The sequence below is a fragment of the Schistocerca serialis genome, chromosome 8, assembly GCF_023864345.2.
Source record: "Schistocerca serialis cubense isolate TAMUIC-IGC-003099 chromosome 8, iqSchSeri2.2, whole genome shotgun sequence".
Classification (NCBI taxonomy): Eukaryota; Metazoa; Arthropoda; class Insecta; order Orthoptera; family Acrididae; genus Schistocerca; species Schistocerca serialis.
In genome coordinates, this window is record NC_064645.1 from 102127743 (window position 1) to 102152400 (window position 24658).

General features: G+C 42.3%; 1 protein-coding gene across 1 annotated transcript in view; it reads right to left on the minus strand.

Annotated features, from left to right (window-relative positions):
- Positions 1-3303, minus strand: part of LOC126416852 (uncharacterized) — a 28565-nt gene extending 25262 nt beyond the window's left edge. The window contains exon 1 of the mRNA XM_050084735.1: positions 3267-3303. Coding sequence (XP_049940692.1) covers positions 3267-3303 — 37 coding nt within the window. The remainder of the gene's footprint in view (positions 1-3266) is intronic.
- Between the last annotated feature and the right edge of the window lie 21355 nt (positions 3304-24658).

Consider the following 24658-nt stretch of genomic DNA (forward strand, 5'->3'; position numbering starts at 1 on the left):
CAAATATTAAAAATATTATGAGTTTTTAGAGTAACTGTGATTTTCATAAGTTTTGTAAATTCATGTAAAACCCTGGTTTCATGCAAGAAGGATCCTGATGACATTAATCTGTCCATGTTAAATGAATAATTGAAAAACTGAACACAACATAAGGATGTTCCAGGACGAATGATCATTATTGAGGGATGACAGGAACTATTATTTGAAACAGAAAACTTCATGTGGGCTATCAAGTCGGAAAACTACCTTAAATTACAAAACCTACCTATATCTCAGCGCATGCACGTCGCGCGAGATTTTCGTTATTTTCTCGCTCTCTTCACACAAATTGTACGTCATAAAGAAAACAATGAATAAGATCTTTTTTACAGGAAGTTTAATGTTGTGTAATTTTGTACTGCAACACGTTTTTGCTATAGGCCGCTTATTTCGAATTGTTCCAGAAAAATATACGAAAGTATTTTTAAATGTGTTGTAGGCTGTAGAAAAATTTCCGCTACCGATCACAACGAAAGATTATTTATTCGTCACACAACCGGTTTCGGGCTTTTGCCCATCCTCAGGTGTTTATACATTCATGTACACGTTTATACTGCTGGAGATCACTCTATCAATACAAAATATTATTTTCTGGTGACTAAATAGATACAAGTAGAGCAATTGTAGGTGGCAAGGCAGCGTTTGTCAAAAACACATCTCTACTTAGATAAAGATGACGAATCATTACTATAATTACGCTGTAATGACAGTGTTTCCACTTAGTTGCACACTTGTTATCATTTTCACGTCCACATTTCAGTTTTATAAAGTTTAGCTACATATTTCAATATTACGACATGCACTCGTGAAATACACTGTGTTTACGTACGAACGTATAGGCTATGGTCAAAGAACTTAGACGTAGGAAGTGTAAAGATGTTGCTCATACAGAAACGTGTAGGTTATGATCAAAGAACTGAGCCATAGGAAGTGCAAGGGTGTTGTACATATAGAAACTTAAAAAGCTCTTATAATCTGCGAGGTTTTTTTGATCCACATTATGAAATTTTTTGATCCAAATTTTTATCAGAGAACTGAGATCTACGATACTTCTTCAATGTTATATATACGATGATACATCTATATATGAAATTACTTAAAGCTATTAAAAATTAAAAAATGAAAGTTAGAACTGTTTTGAGCACACTGTTGTCAGAGAACTTAGATCTAGGAAGTACAATGATGTTATGCATATGAAATTTTGAAAGCTATTACAAATTACGAAAATGTTAGTTAAAGTTTGGTTTTACAATATGACTTTTACAGATTACAATAATGACACTTGAACTGTTGTATGATTGCTACATTGGATTTCCATAGCATATTTCCTTTGTTATTATATCAGGGTATAATGAGCTTTTGTATTTGAATATTTCATGAAATATGTGGAAATAAGATTAGTTTGCAAGCTCCACTTGCTCGTTGATAATAAGATGTGGTGAGATGCGTTGTGAAGGTGGATTTATCAAAGTTACTGAGCCGCAAGGCATCCATATGCACACAGTATCTTATAGTGAAACTCCTTCCGGTTCGGCCTATGTAGAATTGGGGGCAATTGTCACATAAAAGTCTGTGAATACCTGATTTTTGATGGCATTCGTTATTTGTCTTACTTTTGTGGATAATGTGCTGTTGTATCTTGTTGTTAGTGCTGAAAGAAATTTGAATACTCGTTTTCCATAAGAGGTTGGCAATTTTGTATTAAATTTTACCTATAAAGGGTATGAGGGCAAATGTGTTTTGTCCTTATTGTGAATCTGATTTAGGAGGTGTGCATTGTTTCCTTTTGATTTTTTGTTAAGTTTATCAATTACATCTGGGTCGTATCCAATTCTAATGTTAATGTCTTTTTGTTGATCATGGGAGCTAAGTGGGATTTTATGTATACGATTAAGTGTGGATCTGAAGAGTGCCATTTTGTGTTGTACTGGATGACATGAAGAGTTGTTAGTGACAACATCACTAGTGGTGGGTTTTCTGTAAATCTTGCCTACATACCCTTTATAGGTAAAATTTCATACCAAATTGCCAATCTCTTTCAGAAAACTCGTATTCAAATTTTTTTCAGCACTAAAAACAAGCTATAACTGCACACCATCCACAACAGTAAGACAAATAGCGAATGCCACCACAAAAGGTATCAGGTATTTACAGACTTTTATGTGACAATTGCCCCCAATTCTACATACGCCAAACTGGAAGGAGTTTCACTAAGAGATATCGTGAGTATATGGATGCCTTCCGGCTAAATAACTCTGATAAATCCACCTTAGCTATGCATTTAAAAGACCATGGTCACTCAGCCACAGCAATTACAGACAACCTAAAAATACTACAGACTGTCAACAAAAGGAAAGGAAATGAATCTGCTCAACGAGCTAGAAACTTACATCCACAACTCCAACTCACCACACCTTATTGTCAACGAACAAGTGGAGCTTGCAAACAAATCTTATCTCCACATATTTCATGAAATATTCAAAAACAAAAACTCACTATCCCTTGTTATAATAACAAAGTAATATGCAATGGAAATCCGAAGTAGACCTTTCCCCACTAACTAGTGTTTACATGCTATTGGTTTAATGGGCAGTCCTTTATGCCGCACACATCACTCCGCTGACGATGATGCTCATCGCCTGACCTGCGGCAGTGTTCGTGAGGTCTGCACACTGGGGCGGCAAATGATCGCCTGTTTCTTCCGCGCCCCTCCGTCGTTGTCGAACTGTACGCTTTCATTCGCATGGAGGATGTGTGTTCGCCTGCAGCCAAGACTCATCTGATAGACTGGGTCAAAGGAGGGACAGTTGCTTATCTTCATGGAGTCGGGGACAGATCGTGGCTCACTCTTTGAACCTTCCTATAGAATGAGCATGCGATGATTGAACGACGTCCACAGTGCCGCACCTATTTCGCCAATCACTTCAGTGCGGTTGCACAGCTGGAATGTGTCTGGCAAACGGTTGGCTCGACGCTGTCGCCGTGGCTCGATGCTGTCGACGTGCGCTACTAACACTTCCCCAACATTATTTCAAGCGCAGCGGCTCACACCGCACTGTCTTTTTTCATTCCCGTCTCCCCTACCTACCACTGGTTGTTACACGATGAAATTTCGTGGTTACAATGAAGTATCTCCTTCCTTGACTGTCTCTTCTTGTCTTGCGGTTGGGTGGTGGTGTTGGGGACGCCTTGGCCAAGTCTCGTGTAGTCGACCCCTACCCACTCACCCTGACATCGACCCGGGGGTGACCCAGACGTACTCATATCCCCTCATCCCTGCCTTCCGTCTGCTTCAAAGCAACTGTCAGCTTCCCACTCTGTACGTTCTGCAGTTATGCTGATTTGGTGTATTATTTGTCTGTAAATAAAATTTATATTACCTTTTCACGTTCCAATAAATAAATAAATTAATAAATAAAAGTGGGCAGAAAAGAAATTGGTGAGCGTTGCTGCCTTCAGTGCGGAAGGAGCTGGGTTCAATTTCTGATACTTCCTCAGATTCTTTTCTGTGGTAGGGAGATCTGAAACGGAGTCGATACTGTCTCGCGAGGCCAAATAAGGAGTTAAAAAAAGTGGTCAGTACGTCATATTGCCATTCAGCAGGCGCAAGTTCGATTCCCGGCCGGAGAGATTTTCTCCGCTTGGGTACTGCACGTTGTGTTATCCTCATTATTATTTCATAATGATCGATACGCAAGTCGCCCAATTAATTCACAAATCGGCGGTCAGCCTTCCCCAAGGGGGGACTTACGGCCGTCAGTGCCATGGGATCATTTGATTTGATTTTGTTGCCGTAATTCTGGTTGAAACCCTTTTCCCTCTATCGTGAAGCAACAGAGGGACAGGGCTGACGCTACTTGGTCACCCGTAAGTTGTTAATGACCACTGGAGGTAACTGCCGACTATGGTCGTCATTGGCTGTGTAGGGTCACAGTTGGAAGGGTGTGTGTGTTGTCTTTCTGCCGTATTACGGTTCTTGGCTGGCGTAGGTCCGCATACAGAGGGTTTAATTTCTTCCAACATCTGTCTTTCTCTGCAGATGTGCCTTGAAAATGACAGGCTGTTCATCTGTTTAAATGGTTGTTGTCGAAGACGTTCATTCCCATATGTTGTGTGTGTGTCGTGTGTGGTTTGAGGTTTTCGGGCGCTAAACAGCGTGGTCATCAGCTCCCAAACGCATAGAAACAGGAACACATGCGGTGAAGGGACGAAGACGGACAGCGAACAAGGAGAACGGCTAAAAGACACAGGCCTGACGCAGTTCCAAATCCTCACATACAGAGGCAAACCAAGAGGAAAAGAAACGCACTAAAAAAGGAAAGGAAACACAAGGAAAAGAGAACAGAAATCGAAGTGAAACAAGTAGGTAATCGTGACTGGCCTTGACGAAACGCAGCTTATTTTCACCAACTGCCAGCCACTCCTCTTCCCATTGACGCATAACACGAAAACGCAAAAGGGAGGTAACAGCATGTAGGGGGGCGGCACATTCAACAACGTGAGGGAGGGAACATGCACCTTTGGCAGCCACATCCGCCAGTTTGTTTCCACTAATACCCACGTGCCCCGGCACCCAGCAGAAGGAAACCTCCTTCCCCTGCCGTTGCAGGTGGAGTAGGGCATCATGGATGTTCTGGACGACCGTATCCGCTGGGTACAAGTGTTGAATGGTCTGAAGGGCACTCAGGGAGTCAGGACAGATGAGTAACTTAAGACTGGGAACACATCTCATCTGCTCCAATGCTGCCGGCCGCGGTGGTCTCGCCGTTAAGGCGCTCAGTCCGGAACCGCGTCACTGCTACGGTCGCAGGTTCGACTCCTGCCTGGGGCATGGATGTGTGTGATGTCCTTAGGTTAGTTAGGTTTAAGTAGTTCTATGTTCTAGGGGACTGATGACCACAGAAGTTAATTCCCATAGTGCTGAAAGCCGTATTTTTGCTACAATGCCCGCAAGATCGCAAACAATTCGGCATCAAAGATGGTAAATGCCGCAGGAAGCCGTAACTTGACGACTCGATCAGGGAAAACAGCAGCACAACCAACAGAGTCCCCCTGTTTAGAGCCATCAGTAAATACTGGTACATGGTCGGCATGCTGGTCTAAAATATCGTAAAATAAGGAGGTAAAAATAAACGCAGGAGTGCAGCTCCTCCGGTACTCTGATAAGTCTAAAAGGACGCTGGGCCTCTGGAGCAACCAGGGACGCAGGCGGGTAAAACCCTGGAGTTGGGGTGCAACACGCTCCACACCAAGTGACTCAAGCAAATGCTTGGCACGAATCCCAAATGGTCTCGCTGCTCTGGAACGACTGGAAAAGAGACGTTCCATAGGCAGTCGGGCAACGGTAGGGTACGCAGGGGAGGTAGGACAGGCAAGGAATCGACGCACCCGTCGCACCATGAGGAGTTTCCACCGGATGGCGAGCGGCGGTTCCCCTGCCTCAGCACACAGGCTGGGGATGGGACTGGTACAGAATGCACCAGTGGCCAGCCTGATACCCTCATGGTGTACTGCGTCAAGAATCTTCAGATACGAAGGCCTCGCTGACCCATACACAGTGCATAAATAGTCAAGACGCGACCGGACAAAAGCCCTATAAAACTGCAGCAGACGCGCCCGATCTGCTCCCCAGGACCGATGGCTCAGACACTTCAAAATATTCAGTGCCTTCAGGGCCCGCACCTTGAAGTCTTTAAGGTGCGGCAACCACGACAACTTGGAATCAAAAGTGAGGCTCAGGAACCTCACAGTGTCTCTAAAAGGAAGAATGGTGTCCCTCAGACGCAGTTCAGGGGAGGTAAAAGGACGTCGAGAACGATTAAAATGAACACACACACATTTGTCTGCGGAAAAGGTAAAACCCGTCTTCGCAGTCCATGCCTCTAATCGCTTTATCGTAAGCTGCAGTAGCCGACTAGCAGTGACAAGACCGGAGGAAGAACAGAAAACAGCAAAATAGTCCAGAAACAAGGGGAACTGGGCAGGACTCCGGATAGTGGACGTGGTACTGTTAATGGCGATGGCAAAGAGGGCGACCCTTAATTACCAACCCGATATCGAAAGAGGCGGTGGGAAAGAAAGAACCGAATGAAGATGGGGAGATGGCCACGAAAGCCCCACTGATGGAGTTGATTGAAGATAAGTCAGCGCCAAGTAGTGTCATACGCCTCATTAATGTCAAGGAATACACCTAGACAATGATGGTTACGTAGGAAGGCCTGCTGGATGGCCGCCTCAAGCAGGGTCAAGTTGTCTATAGTTGAACGACATCTCCGAAAGCCACACTGAGAGCGGCTAAGGAGCTGCCTGGTCTCGAGCAGCCAAACCAGGCGACGGTTGACCATGCGTTCCAATGTCTTCCCTACACAGCACGTCAAAGCAATACTCTGACATCTACTGGGATGCATTCGGTCCTTCTCCGGTTTGAGGAGGGGAATCAAAATCGCCTACCTCCACGAGTCAGGGAACGTGCCGGGTAACCATACCATGTTAAAACAATTCAGGAGAACTTCCTTGGATGGCAGAAACAAGTGCTGCAGCATGCTGTACCGGATTTGATCATGACCGGGCGCAGTATCATGAGCCACAGACAGCGCCGAATCCAGTTCCCACATTATGAAGGGGCAGTTGTAGGGTTCAGAATCTGGAGACCGGAAGTCCAAGTGACCCCTCTCGATGGCAGTGCGGTAGCGTCAAAAATCTGGATCACAGTTAATAGTAGCAGTAGATTCCGCAAAATGCATGCCATTGTCTGGGCAATGTCTCTCGGTGCCATGAGGAGACATCACTGATGCAGCAATGCCGTGACAGGTAGTTGGCTGCGTTTCCCGGAAATCCTCCTGATGGCTTCCCATAGTTTCGTAGAACCAGTTTAGCGGGAGATGGAGTTCAAGAACGATTGCCATGACCATCGTTTGCTCTCTTTAATCACTCGCCGCACCTTGGCTCTTGCCACTCGAAAGGCCGCAAGATTGTCAGCTGAGGGACGGCACTTGAAGCGGCGCAGAGCTGCACGGCGGGCTCGGATGACTCAGTGGTCCACCAAGGGACAGGACGCCTCTTGGGATGACCTGAGGGCCGTGGGATCGACAATTCAGCAGCATGAAAGATCACGGCTGTAACATGGTCGACCCATTCGTGGACGCTGGCACGGTGTTCCAAAACACCTAAATGGCTGAAAAGTGTCCAGTCAGCTCTGCAGAGGTGCCACCTGGGCGGCACTGGTAATGCCACAGCCTCATCCAGGAGGCGAATCCAAAGGGGGATGTGGGCACTAGAATGGAGGTCAGTAGCAACCTCCCACAGAGCAGAATCCGCGAGTGCTGGAGAGCAAAAGGAAAGGTCAATTGCTGACGACGACCCAGAAGCAGTACAGAAATGAGTGGGAGCACCAGAGTTGAGGATGCACAGTTCTTCGAACGTCATGAGGCTTTCCAGAACGCGACCCCTGGGGTAAGTAATCGTAGAGTCCCGTAAGACATTGTTGTTGTTGTTGTGGTCTTCAGTCCTGAGACTGGTTTGATGCAGCTCTCCATTCTACTCTATCCTGTGCAAGCTTCTTCATCTCCCAGTACCTACTGCAACCTACATTCTTCTGAATCTGTTTAGTGTATTCATCTCTCGGTCTCCCTCTACGATTTTTACCCTCCACGCTGCCCTCCAATACTAAATTGGTGATCCCTTGATGCCTCAGAACATGTCCTACCAACTGATCCCTTCTTCTAGTCAAGTTGTGCCACAAACTTCTCTTCTTCCCAATCCTATTCAATACCTCCTCATTAGTTATGTGATCTACCCACCTTATCTTCAGCATTCTTCCTTAGCACCACATTTCGAAAGCTTCTATTCTCTTCTTGTCCAAACTAGTTATCATCAATGTTTCACTTCCATACATGGCTACACTCCATACAAATACTTTCAGAAACGACTTCCTGACACTTAAATCTATACTCGATGTTAACAAATTTCTCTTCTTCAGAAACGATTTCCTTGCCATTGCCAGTCTACATTTTATATCCTCTCTACTTCGACCATCATCAGTTATTTTACTCCCTAAATAGCAAAACTCCTTTACTACTTTAAGTGTCTCATTTCCTAATCTAATTCCCTCAGCATCACCCGATTTAATTTGACTACATTCCATTAACCTCGTTTTGCTTTTGTTGATGTTCATCTTATATCCTCCTTTGAAGACACTGTCCATTCCGTTCAACTGCTCTTCCAAGTCCTTTGCTGTCTCTGACAGAATTACAATGTCATCGGCGATCCTCAAAGTTTTTACTTCTTCTCCATGAATTTTAATACCTACTCCGAATTTTTCTTTTGTTTCCTTTACTGCTTGCTCAATATACAGATTGAATAACATCGGGGAGAGGCTACAACTTGTCTCACTCCTTTCCCAACCACTGCTTCCCTTTCATGCCCCTCGACTCTTATAACTGCCATCTGATTTCTGTACAAATTGTAAATAGCCTTTCGCTCCCTGTATTTTATACCTGCCACCTTCACAATTTGAAAGAGAGTATTCCAGTTAACCTTGTCAAAAGCTTTCTCCAAGTCTACAAATGCTAGAAACGTAGGTTTGCCTTTTCTTAATCTTTCTTCTAAGATAAGTCGTAAGGTTAGTATTGCCTCACGTGTTCCAACATTTCTACGGAATCCAAACTGATCTTCCCCGAGGTCCGCTTCTACCAGTTTCTCCATTCGTCTGTAAAGAATTCGCGTTAGTATTTTGCAGCTGTGACTTATTAAACTGATAGTTCGGTAATTTTCACATCTGTCAACACATGCTTTCTTTGGGATTGGAATTATTATATTCTTCTTGAAGTCTGAGGGTATTTCGCCTGTCTCATACATCTTGCTCACCAGATGGTAGAGTTTTGTCATGACTGGCTCTCCCAAGGCCATCAGTAGTTCTAATGGAATGTTGTCTACTCCCGGGTCCTTGTTTCGACTCAGGTCTTTCAGTGCTCTGTCAAACTCTTCACGCAGTATCTTATCTCCCATTTCGTCTTCATCTACATCCCCTTCCATTTCCATAACATTGTCCTGAAGCACATCGCCCTTGTATAGACCTTCTATATACTCCTTCCACCTTTCTGCCTTCCCTTCTTTGCTTAGAACTGGGTTGACATCTGAGCTCTTGATATTCATACAAGTGGCTCTCTTCTCTCCAAAGGACTCTTTAATTTTCCTGTGGGCAGTATCTATCTTACCCCTAGTGAGACAAGCCTCTACATCCTTACATTTGTCCTCTAGCCATCCCTGCTTAGCCATTTTGCACTTCCTGTCGATCTCATTTTTGAGACGTTTGTATTCCTTTTTGCCTGCTTCATTTACTGCATTTTTATATTTTCTCCTTTCATCAATTAAATTCAATATTTCTTCTGTTACCCAAGGATTTCTATTAGCCTTCGCCTTTTTACCTACTTGATCGTCTGCTGCCTTCACTACTTCATCTCTCAGAGCTACCCATTCTTCTTCTACTGTATTTCTTTCGCCCATTCTTGTCAATTGTTCCCTTATGCTCTCCCTGAAACTCTCTACAACCTCTGGTTCTTTCAGTTTATCCAGGTCCCATCTCCTTAGATTCCCACCTTTTTGCAGTTTCAATCTGCAGTTCATAACTAATAGATTGTGGTCAGAATCCACATCTGCCCCTGGAAATGTCTTACAATTTAAAACATAGTTCCTAAATCTCTGTCTTACCGTTATATAATCTATCTGATACCTTTTAGTATCTCCAGGATTCTTCCAGGTATACAGCTTTCTTTTATGATTCTTGCACCACGTGTTAGCTATGATTAAGTTATGTTCTGTGCAAAATTCTACAAGGCGGCTTCCTCTTTCATTTCTTCCCCCCAACCCATATTCACCTACTATGTTTCCTTCTCTCCCTTTTCCTACTGACATTATGAGCATTGAAGTCCCCCAGAAGGAGAAATGGGCGGGGGAGTTGGCTAATAAGGTCTGTGAGAGCCTCAGAGTCTATTGCATCCTGAGGCGGTAAGTAAACGGAACAGATTGTGAACCTTCCCCACATAAGAAGGTCAACTGCAACTGCTTGCAAGTCCGTAACGAGAGGGAGCTCAGATGAGTGGTGCATGTCACGGACAAAAACCGCAACACCACCCTTTGCCCTTTCCTCCATCAGATCATCTTTTCAATACACAGTATAGCCCCGTAAAGAAGGAGCATCAGTGGCCCGAAAATGTGTCTCTTGCAGACATAAGCACAAGGGGTGCTCTCGTACAAGGAGTTGTAATTCGGCTACATGCATTGGAACCCATTCAGGTTCCACTGTAATATGGAAGCCAGTGATCAGGGTGGCTGAACTTTCACCCTGCCTCTGTGCTTTGGAGGAGAGCCTGTACTGGCCGGAGATTTATTCCTGGAGTGAGAAGATCGTCCCCGGTCAACATCAATGTCCATCAGCTCCGATGGCGACCCAAGGGAGATGTCAGATAGTACGATGGCATCGTCATCGGACTGACCCTGACTAGTCTCCTCAGGAGGCAAAACCTTCACCTTCGGCGTCTTTGTCTTGGGGGGCTTAGAATGCAGAACCTTGTCAACAGCTGGAGCTTTACTCGCCTGGGCAGAAGGCGCCATATGGGGAGGTGCAGGAAGTACCCCAATGTCAGCAACCACGGCCTTGTCCGACGTTGTGGTGAGAGCTGCAGGTTGCAAAACAACCGCAGCAGCACAAGTGCACTGTCAAACGCAGGTATTAGTGCTGACACTAGCAACCTCGTTCTGTGTAGCAACAGTGGCCAACTGTACCGGTTTCTGCAGAGTGGAAGCGAAAGATGTTGTAAACACAGGAGGCTGCATGGCCTTAAAGAGCTTCTTGGCCTCACCATAGGGAATGCGCTTAGATGTTTTGATCTCCTGTATCTTCCGTTCCTCGAGATAGATGGGACAGACCCGGCTCTAGACAGAGTGACTCCCAGAGCAATTCACGCACTTCACAGGCGATGAACAATCGGCTCCTTCATGGGCAGGCTGACCACATTTACCACAAGTGGCTATCCCATTGCACCCCAACGTATTATGCTCAAAGAGCTGACATTTAAAACAGCGCATTGGGTTGGGGAAATATGGCCATACTGGCAAACGTAAGAGACCCGCCTTAACATGCTCTGGGAGTGTCTGGCAATTGAACGTGAGATTAAACGAGTCGGATTGGCTAGGTCCCCATCGACTCGTTTCATAATATGCTGCACGTCAACAATACCTTCGTCAGCCCACTCAGATTTCAACTCGTCTTTGGGGATATCCACCAAGTCCCTACATGTCATAACACCCTTACCATAGTTCAAAGTGGAGTGGAGCTTGGTCTCGATAGCGTACTCTCCGAGACAGGTTGCTTTCCTAAGAGAAGTGACTTGACGGGAACTAGAAGTTTCAACTAACAGAGTCCCATTGCGCAGACGCTTCACAGATTTCAGTGTTCCTGCAATTCCCTCAAGACCCTTGCGGATGTAAAAGGGAGAAACTCTCTCAAAGCTACCTTCCTTCCGTTTGACAATCAAAAACACATTCTGGATATCAGCATGTGCTCTGTTACGACAGTCTGATAAATCTCTAGTAACACCAGGCGCTGGAGGACTCGCAGCACGAAGTCGCTTTTTCGATTGGCTGTGTTTTCCTACCAGTGGCCCACCCAATCCACTGGTATGGGGAAACGTAGAGGTCGAAGGGTCCATTGTGGTCTCACGAGCAGCTAGGGAACTAAAGGTCCGCTCAGACAGAGCCCCGCGTGCCTGAGTAAGCCTTATACAACTGGGGTGCGGCAGGTGCCCCGATGTTGCCCGCTTGCGACTGCTCCACCCCAACAGCCATGCATCTTATAGGCGCGCAGCACACCGTAAGATTGAGGGGTTTTTATAGAGGTTTACCTTCCTCGCAATCCAGGCGGTCAAGCCAAGATTACCATTCCCCTCAGCACACAACATTCCACCGCTGCGCCATGCGGTGGTCGCTGAAGCATGTCTGTGGTTTACGGTGACAGGAGACTGGCGGCGCTGATCAGTCCCCAGCTCAGGACCCCGGGGTCGCCAAGCCCGTACTCAGCAAATGAATGCTGAGCCCCTGGGGGTCGAAAGCTTTTTCCAGGTCGACAAATCCTATGAAAGTGTCTTGATTTTTCTTCAGCATTGCTTCCATAATAAGCCATATCGTCAGAATTGCCTCTCTCGTCCCTTTACTTTTCCTAAAGCCAAACTGATCGTAACCTAGCGCATTCTTCGGTATATTATTCTTGTAAGCAGCTTCGATGCATGAGCTGTTAAGCTGATTGTGCGATAATTCTCGCACTTGTCAGCTCTTGCCGTCTTCGGAATTGTGTGGATGATGCTTTTCCTAAAGTCAGATGGTATGTCGCCGGACTCATATATTCTACACACCAACGTGAATAGTCGTTTTGTTGCCACTTCCCCCAATGATTTTAGAAATTCTGATGGAATGTTATCTATCCCTTCTGCCTTATTTGATCGTAAGTCCTCCAAAGCTCTTTTAAATCCGATTCTAATACTGGATCCCCTATCTCCTCTAAATCGACTCCTGTTTCTTCTTCTATCACATCAGACAAATCTTCACCCTCATAGAGGCTTTCAATGTATTCTTTCCACCTATCTGCTCTCTCCTCTGCATTTAACAGTGGAATTCTCGTTGCACTCTTAATGTTACCACCGTTGCTTTTAATGTCACCAAAGGTTGTTTTGACTTTCCAGTATGCTGAGTCTGTCCTTCCGACAATCATATCTTTTTCGATGTCTTCACATTTTTCCTGCAGCCATTTCGTTTTAGCTTCCCTGCACCTCCTATTTATTTCATTCCTCAGCGACTTGTATTTCTTTTCAATCTATATTGAGCAAGCACTAAAGGAAACAAAAGAAAAATTCGGAGTAGGCATCAAAATCCATGGAGAAGAAATAAAACTTTGAGGTTCTCCGATGACATTGTAATTCTGTCAGAGACAGCAAGGGACACGAAAGAGCAGCTGAACGGAATGGACAGTGTCTTGAAAGGAGGATATAAGATGAACATCAACAAAAGCAAAACGAGGATAATGGAATGTAGTCGAATTAAGTCAGGTGATGCTGAGGGAATTAGATTAGGAAATGCGACACTTAAAGTAGTAAAGGAGTTTTGCTATTTGGGGAGCAAAATAACTGATGATGGTCGAAGTAGAGAGGATATAAAATGTAGACTGGCAATGGCAAGGAAATCGTTTCTGAAGAAGAGAAATTTGTTAACATCGAGTATAGATTTAAGTCTCAGGAAGTCGTTTCTGAAAGTATTTGTATGGAGTGTTGCCAGGTATGGAAATGAAATGTGGACGATAAATAGTTTAGACAAGAAGAGAATAGAAGCTTTCGAAATGTGGTGCTACAGAAGAATGCTGAAGATTAGATGGGTAGTGGGGAGGAGGTATTGAATAGAATTGGGGAGAAGAGGAGTTTGTGGCACAACTTGACAGGAAGAAGGGACTTGTTCGTAGAACATGTTCTGAGGCATCAAGGGATCACCAATTTAGCATTGGGGGGCAGCGTGGAGGTTAAAAACTGTAGAGGGAGACCAAGAGATGAATACACTAAGCAGATTCAGAAGGATGTAGGTTATGGTAAGTACTGGGAGATGAAGAAGCTCGTACAGGATGGAGTAGCATGGAGAGCTGCATCAAACCAGTCTCAGGACTGAAGAGCACAACAACACATCTTATTAAAAAAATTTAAAGCAAGTACATGTAATTTCGCCCCCTTATCTATAACGACTTCCTAGCTCGGCGTAGTAAATCTCTGGGTTGAATACTTCACGTCTTAGACGTGTTTGAATATGTGGTCACCAATGTTCGTCTGCATTGTGTCACGCGGCGTGTTAACAACTCTTTCGACCTGCTGTTTGAGGTTGCTGACTTGAGCGTTAACGTTGTCGTGCCATTGGGGTGAATCGTCCGCTAAAATTTTCTGCATTTCGCCATGTTCTGTGCGAACAGTTTCACCTGCAGTTCCTGGCTCGGACACTACTTCCGCACTTATGGCTTGCACCGCCTATCTCATTTCTTGTTCGGTCGTACTTGTAATTTCGGTATCCTTTTTGAAACCCATTCCTGAAATTCCTTATATATTTTGTCTCCATGAGATGAGCAGTCAGATCTTGTGTCACCTTCTGATCCTCTTCAAGAGACAACTTTTTTACCACGATATTGAGGTTCGAGACAGTCTCAAATTCGGATTGCTTATGTTTCACTTTTCTGACTTCACCTGATAATTTATTCACGATACCGGGCATCTCGCGGTACGTCTTAGTCAAATTTGAAATATCCGTTTTGACTTTCGTAGTGATCCGTGTATTTATTTCTTCCACTATGGCATCAAACTTTGTATCCAGTCCTATGCACTGATGATTCGTGATTGCACCCTTTTGCTGTTTTAAATTTTCAGATTGTTCTCTGAATTTATTATCAATTTCGTCAGACTGTTGTTCAAGTTTATTTTCGATTCTGTCCGATTGTTCTTTGACAATGACTAAACTTTGTTGCCAAAATTTTTATGATTTTCGGTGAACCTATTTTCATTGCTGTCGCTTTGTCGTCTGATCTAATTTTCAATGATTTCACACTGTTTTTTGACAGTGACTTGTTCATTTTAACCCAAATCGTCTACTGCCGAAGTTGAGTGTGCTGGCGGCATGACCGGTTCGCAAATTTGCGATTGTACATCCACTCCCTCAGTCAAGGCTTTTACTTTTGCTTCTTCAGATTCTGATATCTCTGTATCAGAATCCGCCACCTATTCAGACGGCTCGACTGCATTGTCGTCATCTACTGGAGTCTGGTTTTGCTTTCCCTGATTTACATTCATGCTTTCAGGCTTTTCGATTTTTGTCGATATCTCTCAGTAAACTACAGAAGTTAAAATTATTTGCACGAGTCGAAATAATTACACACTTATAAAAACAATACAGAAATACATAAATACTACAGAAAAAATCATTTACAACTACGGAAGACAAGATGGATGCCATACTACAGAGACAGCGGATTTGCTAATTGTCCATCTTGCCAGAGCAGCCATTTTGGCAACTTTTGATACAACAACGCTTTATAAGAAAATCTTGTTCATGGCTGATAGTGGAATTGTTGTTGTTATGGTCTTCAGTCCAGAGACTGGTTTGATGCCGCTCTCAATGCTACTCTATCCTGTGCAAGCTTCTTCATCTCCCAGTACGTACTGCAACCTACATCCTTCTGAATCTGTTTAGTGTACTCATCCCTTGGCCTCCCTCTACGATTTTTACCCTCCACGCTGCCCTCCTAAACGAAATTGGAGATCCCTTGATGCCTCAGAATATGCCCTACGTCGGCCTGTGTGGCCGAGCGGTTCTAGGCGCTTCAGTCTGGAACCGCGCGACCGCTACGGTCGCAGGTTTGAATCCTGCCTCGGCCATGGATGTGTGTGATGTCCTTAGGTTAGTTAGGTATAAGTAGTTCTAATTTCTGATGACATCAGAAGTTAAGTCCCATAGTGCTCAGAGACATTTGATCCAATATGCCCTACCATCCAATCCCTTCTTATAGTCAAGTTGTGCCACAAATTTCTCTTCTCTCCAATTCTATTCAATACCTCCTCATTAGTTACGTGATCTACCCATCTAATCTTCAGTATTCTTCTGTAGCACCAGATTTCGAAAGCTTCTATACTCCTCTTGTCTAAACTATTTATCGTCCACGTTTCACTTCCATACATGGCTACACTCCATACAAATACTTTCAGAAACGACTTCCTGACATTTAAATCTAAACACGATGCTAACAAATTTCTCTTCATCAGAAACGCTTTCCTTGCCACTGCCAGTGTACATTTTATATCCTATCTACTTCGACCGTCATCAGTTACTTTGCTCCCCAAATAGCAAAACTCCTTTACTACTTTAAGTGTCTCATTTCCTAATCTAATTCCGGCAGCATCACCCGATTTAATTTGACTACATTCCATTATTCTCGTTTTGCTTTTGTTGAAGTTCATCTTATATCCTCCTTTCAAGACACTGTCCATTCCGTTCAACTGCTCTTCCAAGTCCTTTGCTGTCTCTAACAGAAATACAATGTCATCGGCGAACCTCAACGTTTTTATTTCTTCCCCATGGACTTTAATACCTAATCCGAATTTTTCTTTTGTTCCCTTTACTGCTTGCTCAATATACAGATTGAATAACGTCGGGGACAGGCTACAACCCTGTCTTACTCCCTTCCCACCCGCTGCTTCCCTTTCATGCCCCTTGACTCTTATAACTGCCATCTGGTTTCTGTACAAATTGTAAATAGCCATTCGCTCCCTGTATTTTACCCCTGCCACCTTCAGAATTTGAAAGAGAGTATTCCACTCAACATAATGAAATTAATTCTTTACAGATTTTGTATTTAATGACCCACACATCAAATAAGCGAGTTATGAAAGAAGTTGCTGAAATGCAAAGGCGGGCAATAATACGTTCATCGTAAAGATAAACCTGATGTAAACACTGCACTGTGTATTCTTCCGCGTTTGCTGGGACCTCTTTGGATTTCCGTTTCACGTGGGACTGCAGTTAAGCTGTGTCGAGTACTGTCAAGTACATTAATAAGGTTATGTTTTGTGCCATGCGTTACGCGCACATCGACTTGGCGATAATCGGGTCAACAGCTTTACCGGTGCATTTAACTTGGACAGCATTGGCCAGTCAGCTGGTACAGTATGGCTGCAGTGACGTGGCCAGCTGCAGTTCACGTGTAAAAAGAGACGAGCAGAATAGCAATAGAGCCTCAAATGTCATTTAATTTTTAAACATAATGAAATAATACACTGCAAATCTCCCACAATACGTTTCACACACGACTAGACAAAAACCGCAACACGTTATCGTTTTTAGCTAGCGTATTATTGTAATTAAAAAAAAGAATGAGGAAAATTCCTGACTTAACAACAGGGTGATTTTTCTGCATGACATGTGTAAGGTAAGACAGTATTGAAGGATTTCACCGTATAGTTAAATACTGAAAGTATTACTTAGTCAGTCGCCTGGTTAACTTTTAGCTCCTTCCTTAGCCGAACCCGAGAAATACAATTCAGTTCTGGAAGTGTCACCTGCTACTTTGATCCTCTTTTATGACGAGCCGTTCTATATCCCGCCAGCGTTCGGCAGTGACGTGTGAAAAAGCTGTGTGCTTTAGTTACAGTATGTATGGCAGCTTAACAGTCTTGTTACTTCCCGGGCCAAATCGCGCAGATTGGATAAGATCAGTTCTGTTGGATTCTTATTGTAATAGCACAGTAGCAAACGTAAAAATGCAGCATTTGTATTATGTGCTCGATACTGTGAAAATGATTGTTTTTCGTGTTTCTACAATACTTATCTACCTCTGTGGTGTAAAACGATGGACATGGTCCAAATATAGGGGATTTGGTTTTTCATTTTTGCCTTAAAAAGTTAAATTGTTATGATTTCTTAATTTGAAGAATTTTTATGAACAGTTTTTCGTAAAACATTGATAATTAACAATTTGTATTTGAAATGGAAAGAGGAATTTCGCGTCCAATATGTAATTAGATACAAGATGACATGAAAAAATGATGATGAGTTTTATAATTACAAGATGTAGGTATTTCATATTCAACGAGAAAAAGAATGGTATTGGGGAGTTTGGAACCAACTCGTGAATAACCGCATATGGTACCGGGGGCATAGCGCTACCAAACACGCTGCGCGTATAACGTGGACTTCTTTATTAACTGCAGCATGATTATACAACGCTAGGAAAACTTCAAAGCCGATTATCTCCATAAATTTATGAAAAACATTAAGAACAGCCTATTTCTCGGCACTTTTTAACCGTATTCCACGCGCATGTTTCACTACGGAACGGAAAGCAGCCTCAGCCATTTTCGTACTGCACATTAACACCGCGACAGTCAGAGCACAACGCTGCAGAGGCTGCGACTGTACACAATTTTTGAAATAAAAACTAGTAGCTAAGGCGTGATTAAAAAATCGTTGATTGTTCTTAATACATTTGAATATCTTGAAGTTTAATTTAACGTAACTTAGTAACAATATATCTAATACATAAGTAGGACCCACTTCCAAGAGCGTAACAACACCAGAATACGTGTACTACGGCTTCTGACCAATCATCGCGTTTGTGTTTGTTTACGTCAGGTTTATTCTTATGATGAAAGGATTATACCAATATCATCGGTTTTGCGGGCCCAGTGTCTGTTATTTACTGGTGCAAAGGAAATATAGCTTGGAGACTGTGGCCAGATCATCTGAGAAGCGCCGGAACAAATACCGATAAATCCGCATTTCCAGTTAATACAGAAAGTAACAAATAGTGATCTCTAAATGGCTCCACAAGCTATAAAAAGAGGAACCACACCATAAAACACTTGATGTCGCGTTGTGCTGAAAATTAGTTTGTGGCAGCATGTATTACTCCCGTGTCTCCCCCCTACAGCTCAAACACGCGAATACAGGAAAAGTGGATACATCGGGTTTTGTTCTGGCGCTCCTCATTTAAGGTCCCGAGCTTGCATTTAAGTTTACATTCGACCGCAAGCAGCTATACGCTGACTGCCGCTATATCTTTGAAATATTATGTATGAAATAACAATTACATTTCACAAAATGAATTTACATAAGTTATTTAGTTTTGAAGCTATTTACAGTAAATAAATAGCTACGTGCAAATTCTTGTGCTCTCCGTGGATTTTGCGATGTTGTATTTGCTTAAAATCCTGCAAAAATAAGTGAAAGGCCTTTGCGCCTGTTCCCGATCAACACCATTTCACAGAATATCAGCACAAGTAACAGAAAAAAATTCGTGACTAAATGTGAAACATGCGCCTGAAACGGAACATTACACCAATGATTCATCATATGACAACATACAGACGTGGCATTCTCCCTACATAATCAAACAGCATCAGTCTTGTTGTTGATGAACGACAGTCCGTACTCTGTTAAGAGTACAGTTTGATAAAACTGTGTGATCATGAAGTAAAAATGTGCCTAAAACGAACATAGTATCACAGATGAGGACACTAAATTATGCAGGCATGAGAGGTTCTCCATTTAATGAAAAAGTTTTGGTCTTGTTCGTGATGAACTGTGAGATCAAAATGAAATCGTGTGGTGCCTGAATCGAAAATTGTGCTACTGATTAAGCACACTAGAACACTAGGACATGTCACGCTTCTCAATTAATCAAAGAGCTTTGGCCTTGTTCCTGATGTGGAACATTTTACAAAGTATCAACAATAGTAATCGATAAACATTGGAGACGAAAACGGAAACCTGTAACTAAAACGAACAGTACACCGGCTATAAAGCACAAGACAACTCATAGACATGATATATATACTCACTATTTAATCAAACAGCGTCGGTCTTGTTCATGTTGGACAACATTCCACACATTCAACTGTACAGTTTGAGAAAACTGCGTCATGTATAAGAAAGCATGGCTGTACCGAAAACAGTATTTCCGTTTGGCGAGACTAAATGACATTACATTGTGGTTGTTGTTGCGGTCTTCAGTCCTGAGACTGGTTTGATGAAACTCTCCATGCTACTCTATCCTGTGCAAGCTTCTTCATCTCCCAGTACCTACTGTAGCCTACATCCTTCTGAATCTGCTTAGTGTATTCATCTCTTGGTCTCCCTCTACGATTTTTACCCTCCACGCTGCCCTCCAATGCTAAATTTGTGATCCCTTGATGCCTCAGAACATGTCCTACCAACCGATCCCTTGTTCTTGTCAAGTTGTGCCACAAATTCCTCTTCTCCTCAATTCTACTCAATACCTCCTCATTAGTCATGTGATCAACCCATCTAATCTTCAGCATTCTTCTGTAGCACCACATTTCGAAAGCTTCTATTCTCTTCTTGTCCAAACTATTTATAGTCCATGTTTCGCTTCCATACATGGCTACACTCCATACAAACACTTTCAGAGACGACTTCCTGACACTTAAATCTATACTCGATGTTAACAAATTTCTCTTCTTCAGAAACGCTTTCCTTGCCATTGCCAGTCTACTTTTTATATCCTCTCTACTTCGACCATCATCAATTATTTTGCTCCCCAAATAGCAAAACTCCTTTACTACTTTAAGTGTCTCATTTCCTAATTCCATCAGCATCACCCAACTTAATTCGTTATCCTCGTTTTGCTTTTGTTGATGTTTATCTTATATCCTTGTTTCAAGACACTGTCCATTCTGTTCAACTGCTCTTCCAAGTCCTTTGCTGTCTCTGACAGAATTAAAATGTCATCGGCGAACCTCAAAGTTTTTATTTCTTCTGCATGGATTTTAATACCTACTCCAAACTTTTCTTTTGTTTCCTTTACTGCTTGCTCAATATACAGATTGAATAACATCGGGGAGAGGCTACAACCCTGTCCCACTCCCTTCCCAACCACTGCTTCCTTTTCATGCGCCTTGACTCCTATAACTGCCATCTGGTTTCTGTACAAATCGTAAATAGCCTTTCGCACCCTGTATTTTCCCCCTGCCACCTTCAGAATTTGAAAGAGAGCATTCCAATCAAGGCCGGCCGCGGTGGCCGTGCGGTTCTAGGCGCTCCAGTCCAGAGCCGCGCTGCTGCTACGGTCGCAGGTTCGAATCCTGCCTCGGGCATGGATGTGTGTGATGTCCTTAGGTTACTTAGGTTTAAGTAGTTCTAAGTTGTAGGGGGCCTGATGACCACAGCAGTTGAGTCCCATAGTGCTCAGAGCCATTTGCCATTCCAATCAACATTGTCAAAAGCTTTCTCTAAGTCTACAAATGCTAGAAACGTAGGTTTGCCTTTTCTTAATCTTTCTTCTAAGATAAGTCGTAAGGTCAGCATTACCTCACGTGTTCCAACATTTCTACGGAATTCGAACTGATCTTCCCCAAGGTCGGCTTCTACCAGTTTTCCATTCGTCTGTAAAGAATTTGCGTTAGTATTTTGCAGCTGTGACTTATTAAACTGATAGTTCGGTAATTTTCACATCTGTAAAGCTGCATGCCCTCGGGAATAATTATGGCTGTAGTTTCCCCTTGCTTTCACCGTTTGCAGTACCAGCACAGCAAGGCCGTTTTTGTTAATGTTACAAGGTGTAAGAGGTGAGGTACTTAGGAGAGTCTCTGACCAGAGAGCAGTATGTCGTTAGTTGTTGCTTGTCGCGAGTCTGCGCGAGTCGACAGTAGTCTTGAGTAGTCTGCGTGAGTCGGCGGTAGTCGGCGCGTGTCAGCTGTCTGCTCTGCTCGCGACTCTGGTCAGGACTCTGGAGGATGAGTATTGTTGTAGAAGGTAAAAAAACAGCCTTGCGCATATCTAGTAATGTATATTAATTGTCATTTAATTTCTTCCAAAAAAATGCCCCAATAATAATTTTTATTATATAAAGTAATTTTTTTTTTAAAAAAAAGGCATTCATTTCAATTTAAAGATTTTTTCCAATGAATAATTATTCCTTTCATGAATCACAAAGCATAGGCCAGCATTGCACGGAGCTGTGCCGAAAAATTTTTGTGTAAGAGCAGATATATTTGCAGTTTTTATTGAGGTAAGAATTTTTGTTTTTTTATTCAGAATACAGGGCCGAGGCGCAGCGTTGTTGTCGTCATAAAATTTACCAGGTTACTGAATTTTTTTTATTATTTTTGGTGTTTAGGAATTTTTCTGTTTCGAACTTAGCATTAAATGAGAAAAGAATTTTGTGGGACCATTAAATGTGAATGCATTTATGCACACAGATTATAAATGGGAGCCAATTTTGTTCAGAGGTTACAAAATTCATTTAATTAATAATTTTGTTGGGAGGTTACATATGGTATATTTTCATTTTTTTATTTTAATATTTCTGTGGGGACATCCGGCCAGGATCGTATTTCTTTGTGAATCTTCTGATAAGTAGTCATATATCTGCTCTTATTTACTTAAATGTAGTTTGCATCTGGCGCAACGCATTTACTAATTTGTCACTCTTTCTTTCACAGATCATCGGCAATTTGTTGCTCTTTGTTGTAATCGTGTTCGTTGCATTTTGCATTGTCTTTGTTTCATTTGTGAATAATTTTGATTTGTAAAAAATGCCGCGAAAAACTGTTAACAGTACATCGCGATGTGTAATGAGCGAAATAACCGACTCTAATAATTTGACCGATAATATTTGCGACACTCAGTGTAATGTTGACAATGCTCCATTTACAGACAATCAGTGCGTACCGACCACTAATATCGATTTTGATCCTAGTGATGAGCAAACAAATTCAATTGTGTCCTCTGTTAATTTAACGACAATTGATGACGTGGGACGTTCTGTTACAATGAACGCTGCCCAGTTTAACACGCCCGATTTGCAAAATTTGAATTGTGAACAGATAAATTTTTCTAACGAAAATGAACAGTGTACTCAAAGTACGGCAGATTTATTTGATTCCGATTTAGCGACCAATAGTGCACATTCGATTGGCAAACCTTATGAAGAATTACAGAATGACCAAATGGTTACAGAAAACGTGACAATTGCAGGTATGCCATCAAACAGCACAGAGAATAGAGTAGCTAATATTGGCATGGATCGAGTCATAGCATTAATGATACAACTTAACGAGAATCTCAAACAACAATTTGGTGAAAATGTTGAACAACAACTTATTGATAATTCCAAACAGCAGAATGAAAGACAAGACAACAATCACAAATAACTTAGTGAAAGTCTCAAACAACAAATTAATGAAATTAATGAAAAGCAAGACAACCTTAATGAAAAACTAGACAACAATTCCAGACAGCTTAGTGAACAGATTACAGCCGTTGCCACGCAGTGTCATGATACTAAGGAACAATTACGTGAGGAAATTAAGGCTTGTGCTAGGAAAAGTAGTGAAGAAATTTGATCTGTTGCTCAAGAATTAAGGGATATGCAAACAGCTGCAACAGAATCACTTAGAGACGAAATTAGTGCAGTCGGTAAACAATGCTCTGAAAAAGCAACACAGTTATGCGACGAGTTTAAATCAATGTCAGCAGAATTTTCGCGCACACTGGATGCAAAAGTAGACGCGAAATTCGACCAACAGAACAGTCAAATTGACGAACGTTTTAATCACCACCTACAAAACAGTGAAACGCGTTACCGTAAATTCATACAGGAACAAAATAAAGTAAAATGACAAGTTATGGAAACAATTACTGCTCAGAGACAGGAAGATAAACGTAAATTGTTTACGAAAGCAAAAACATACGTAGACAACAATATTGCTACAGTATCAGACGAAATTAATACTATCAAACAGTTGAACACCGAATTGCGTGATGAAATTGCCAATCTTAAAACAAAAACAGACACACACACGGTAGACTTTCAGACAGTGACAGACAGACTTGAACAATTAGAACTAATTCAGGATCCCGATGTCATCAAAGCAGACGTTAAAAAATTGAGCGAAACCACACGTAAAATACGAAAACAAATTAATGCTTGTGACACTAAAAACGATGATCAGGTAAAAATACTGACTGAAAAATATGATGAATTGGCCAGTCGTATTGACGTTATTGAAAGTAATAATGACAGCAAATCAGACGATACTTCACCGATTTCGTTTAATCAAACACCTGAATTCCAAAATTTACAGCAGATGATCAGTGAGATAGATTCGTCTAATAATACATTATGTAGAAAATTGTCGACTTTACAGCAAGAGGTGACAGAGATAAAAAATATTTCAGTTAATAACACGTCACAGCTTACGGCACATTCCGAACATTTGTCACACTCACACAGCCAGTATAATTTAGGTAATTTACAGAGAGTACGTGACTTAGATTCCAAACAATCACAGACAAATAGATCCTCATACAATCCTGAACCTGTTCCGACGTACAGAGACGATAATTTTGATTACAAACATTTTCTATCAGTGAGAAAATTTAAAGTATTTAAAAATGACAGAACACAGATTCACCCCTTGGATTGGATACAAAAATTTAGCTTTGCTTTTCCACTGACTTGGCCCGTAACACATAAACTTGAATTTATTTGCAGTTTTTTGGAAAGCGAACCGGCAGCTCGTATGAGACCGATCGCAAGACAATGCTACTCTGTAGAAGAATTTCAGAATGCTTTTCTGTCAGCGTATTGGTCGAAGACGACACAGCGCGGAATTAAGGATCAACTAATTAGTTTACCGAATTGTGAGAACTCAAATTTTCCCAGTGTCACGCAATTTTTTGAACACATGGTCCAACAAAACCAGTACTTAAGTGAACCATATAGTGAATCTGCACTTATTCAATTATGTATTTCTAAATTACCACGATCATTAAGAGTGTCACTTTTAACGGGTCGGCAGAAAGAAAATATTTCGGCATTTGGAGATCTGTTACAGCTTTTGGAAGTGCAGCAATCGGATTATTCCTTCATAAACAGAAATTTTTCATATAATAACCAAGGTCAACAAACACACAGCAATTACGATCAGCCACGCAGTTTCAATAGCAAAGGTAATAGACGCTTCAGGAACGACAACCACCAGAACTTTAACAACAGAAAAAATTTTAATCGTCAGTATTGTCAAAA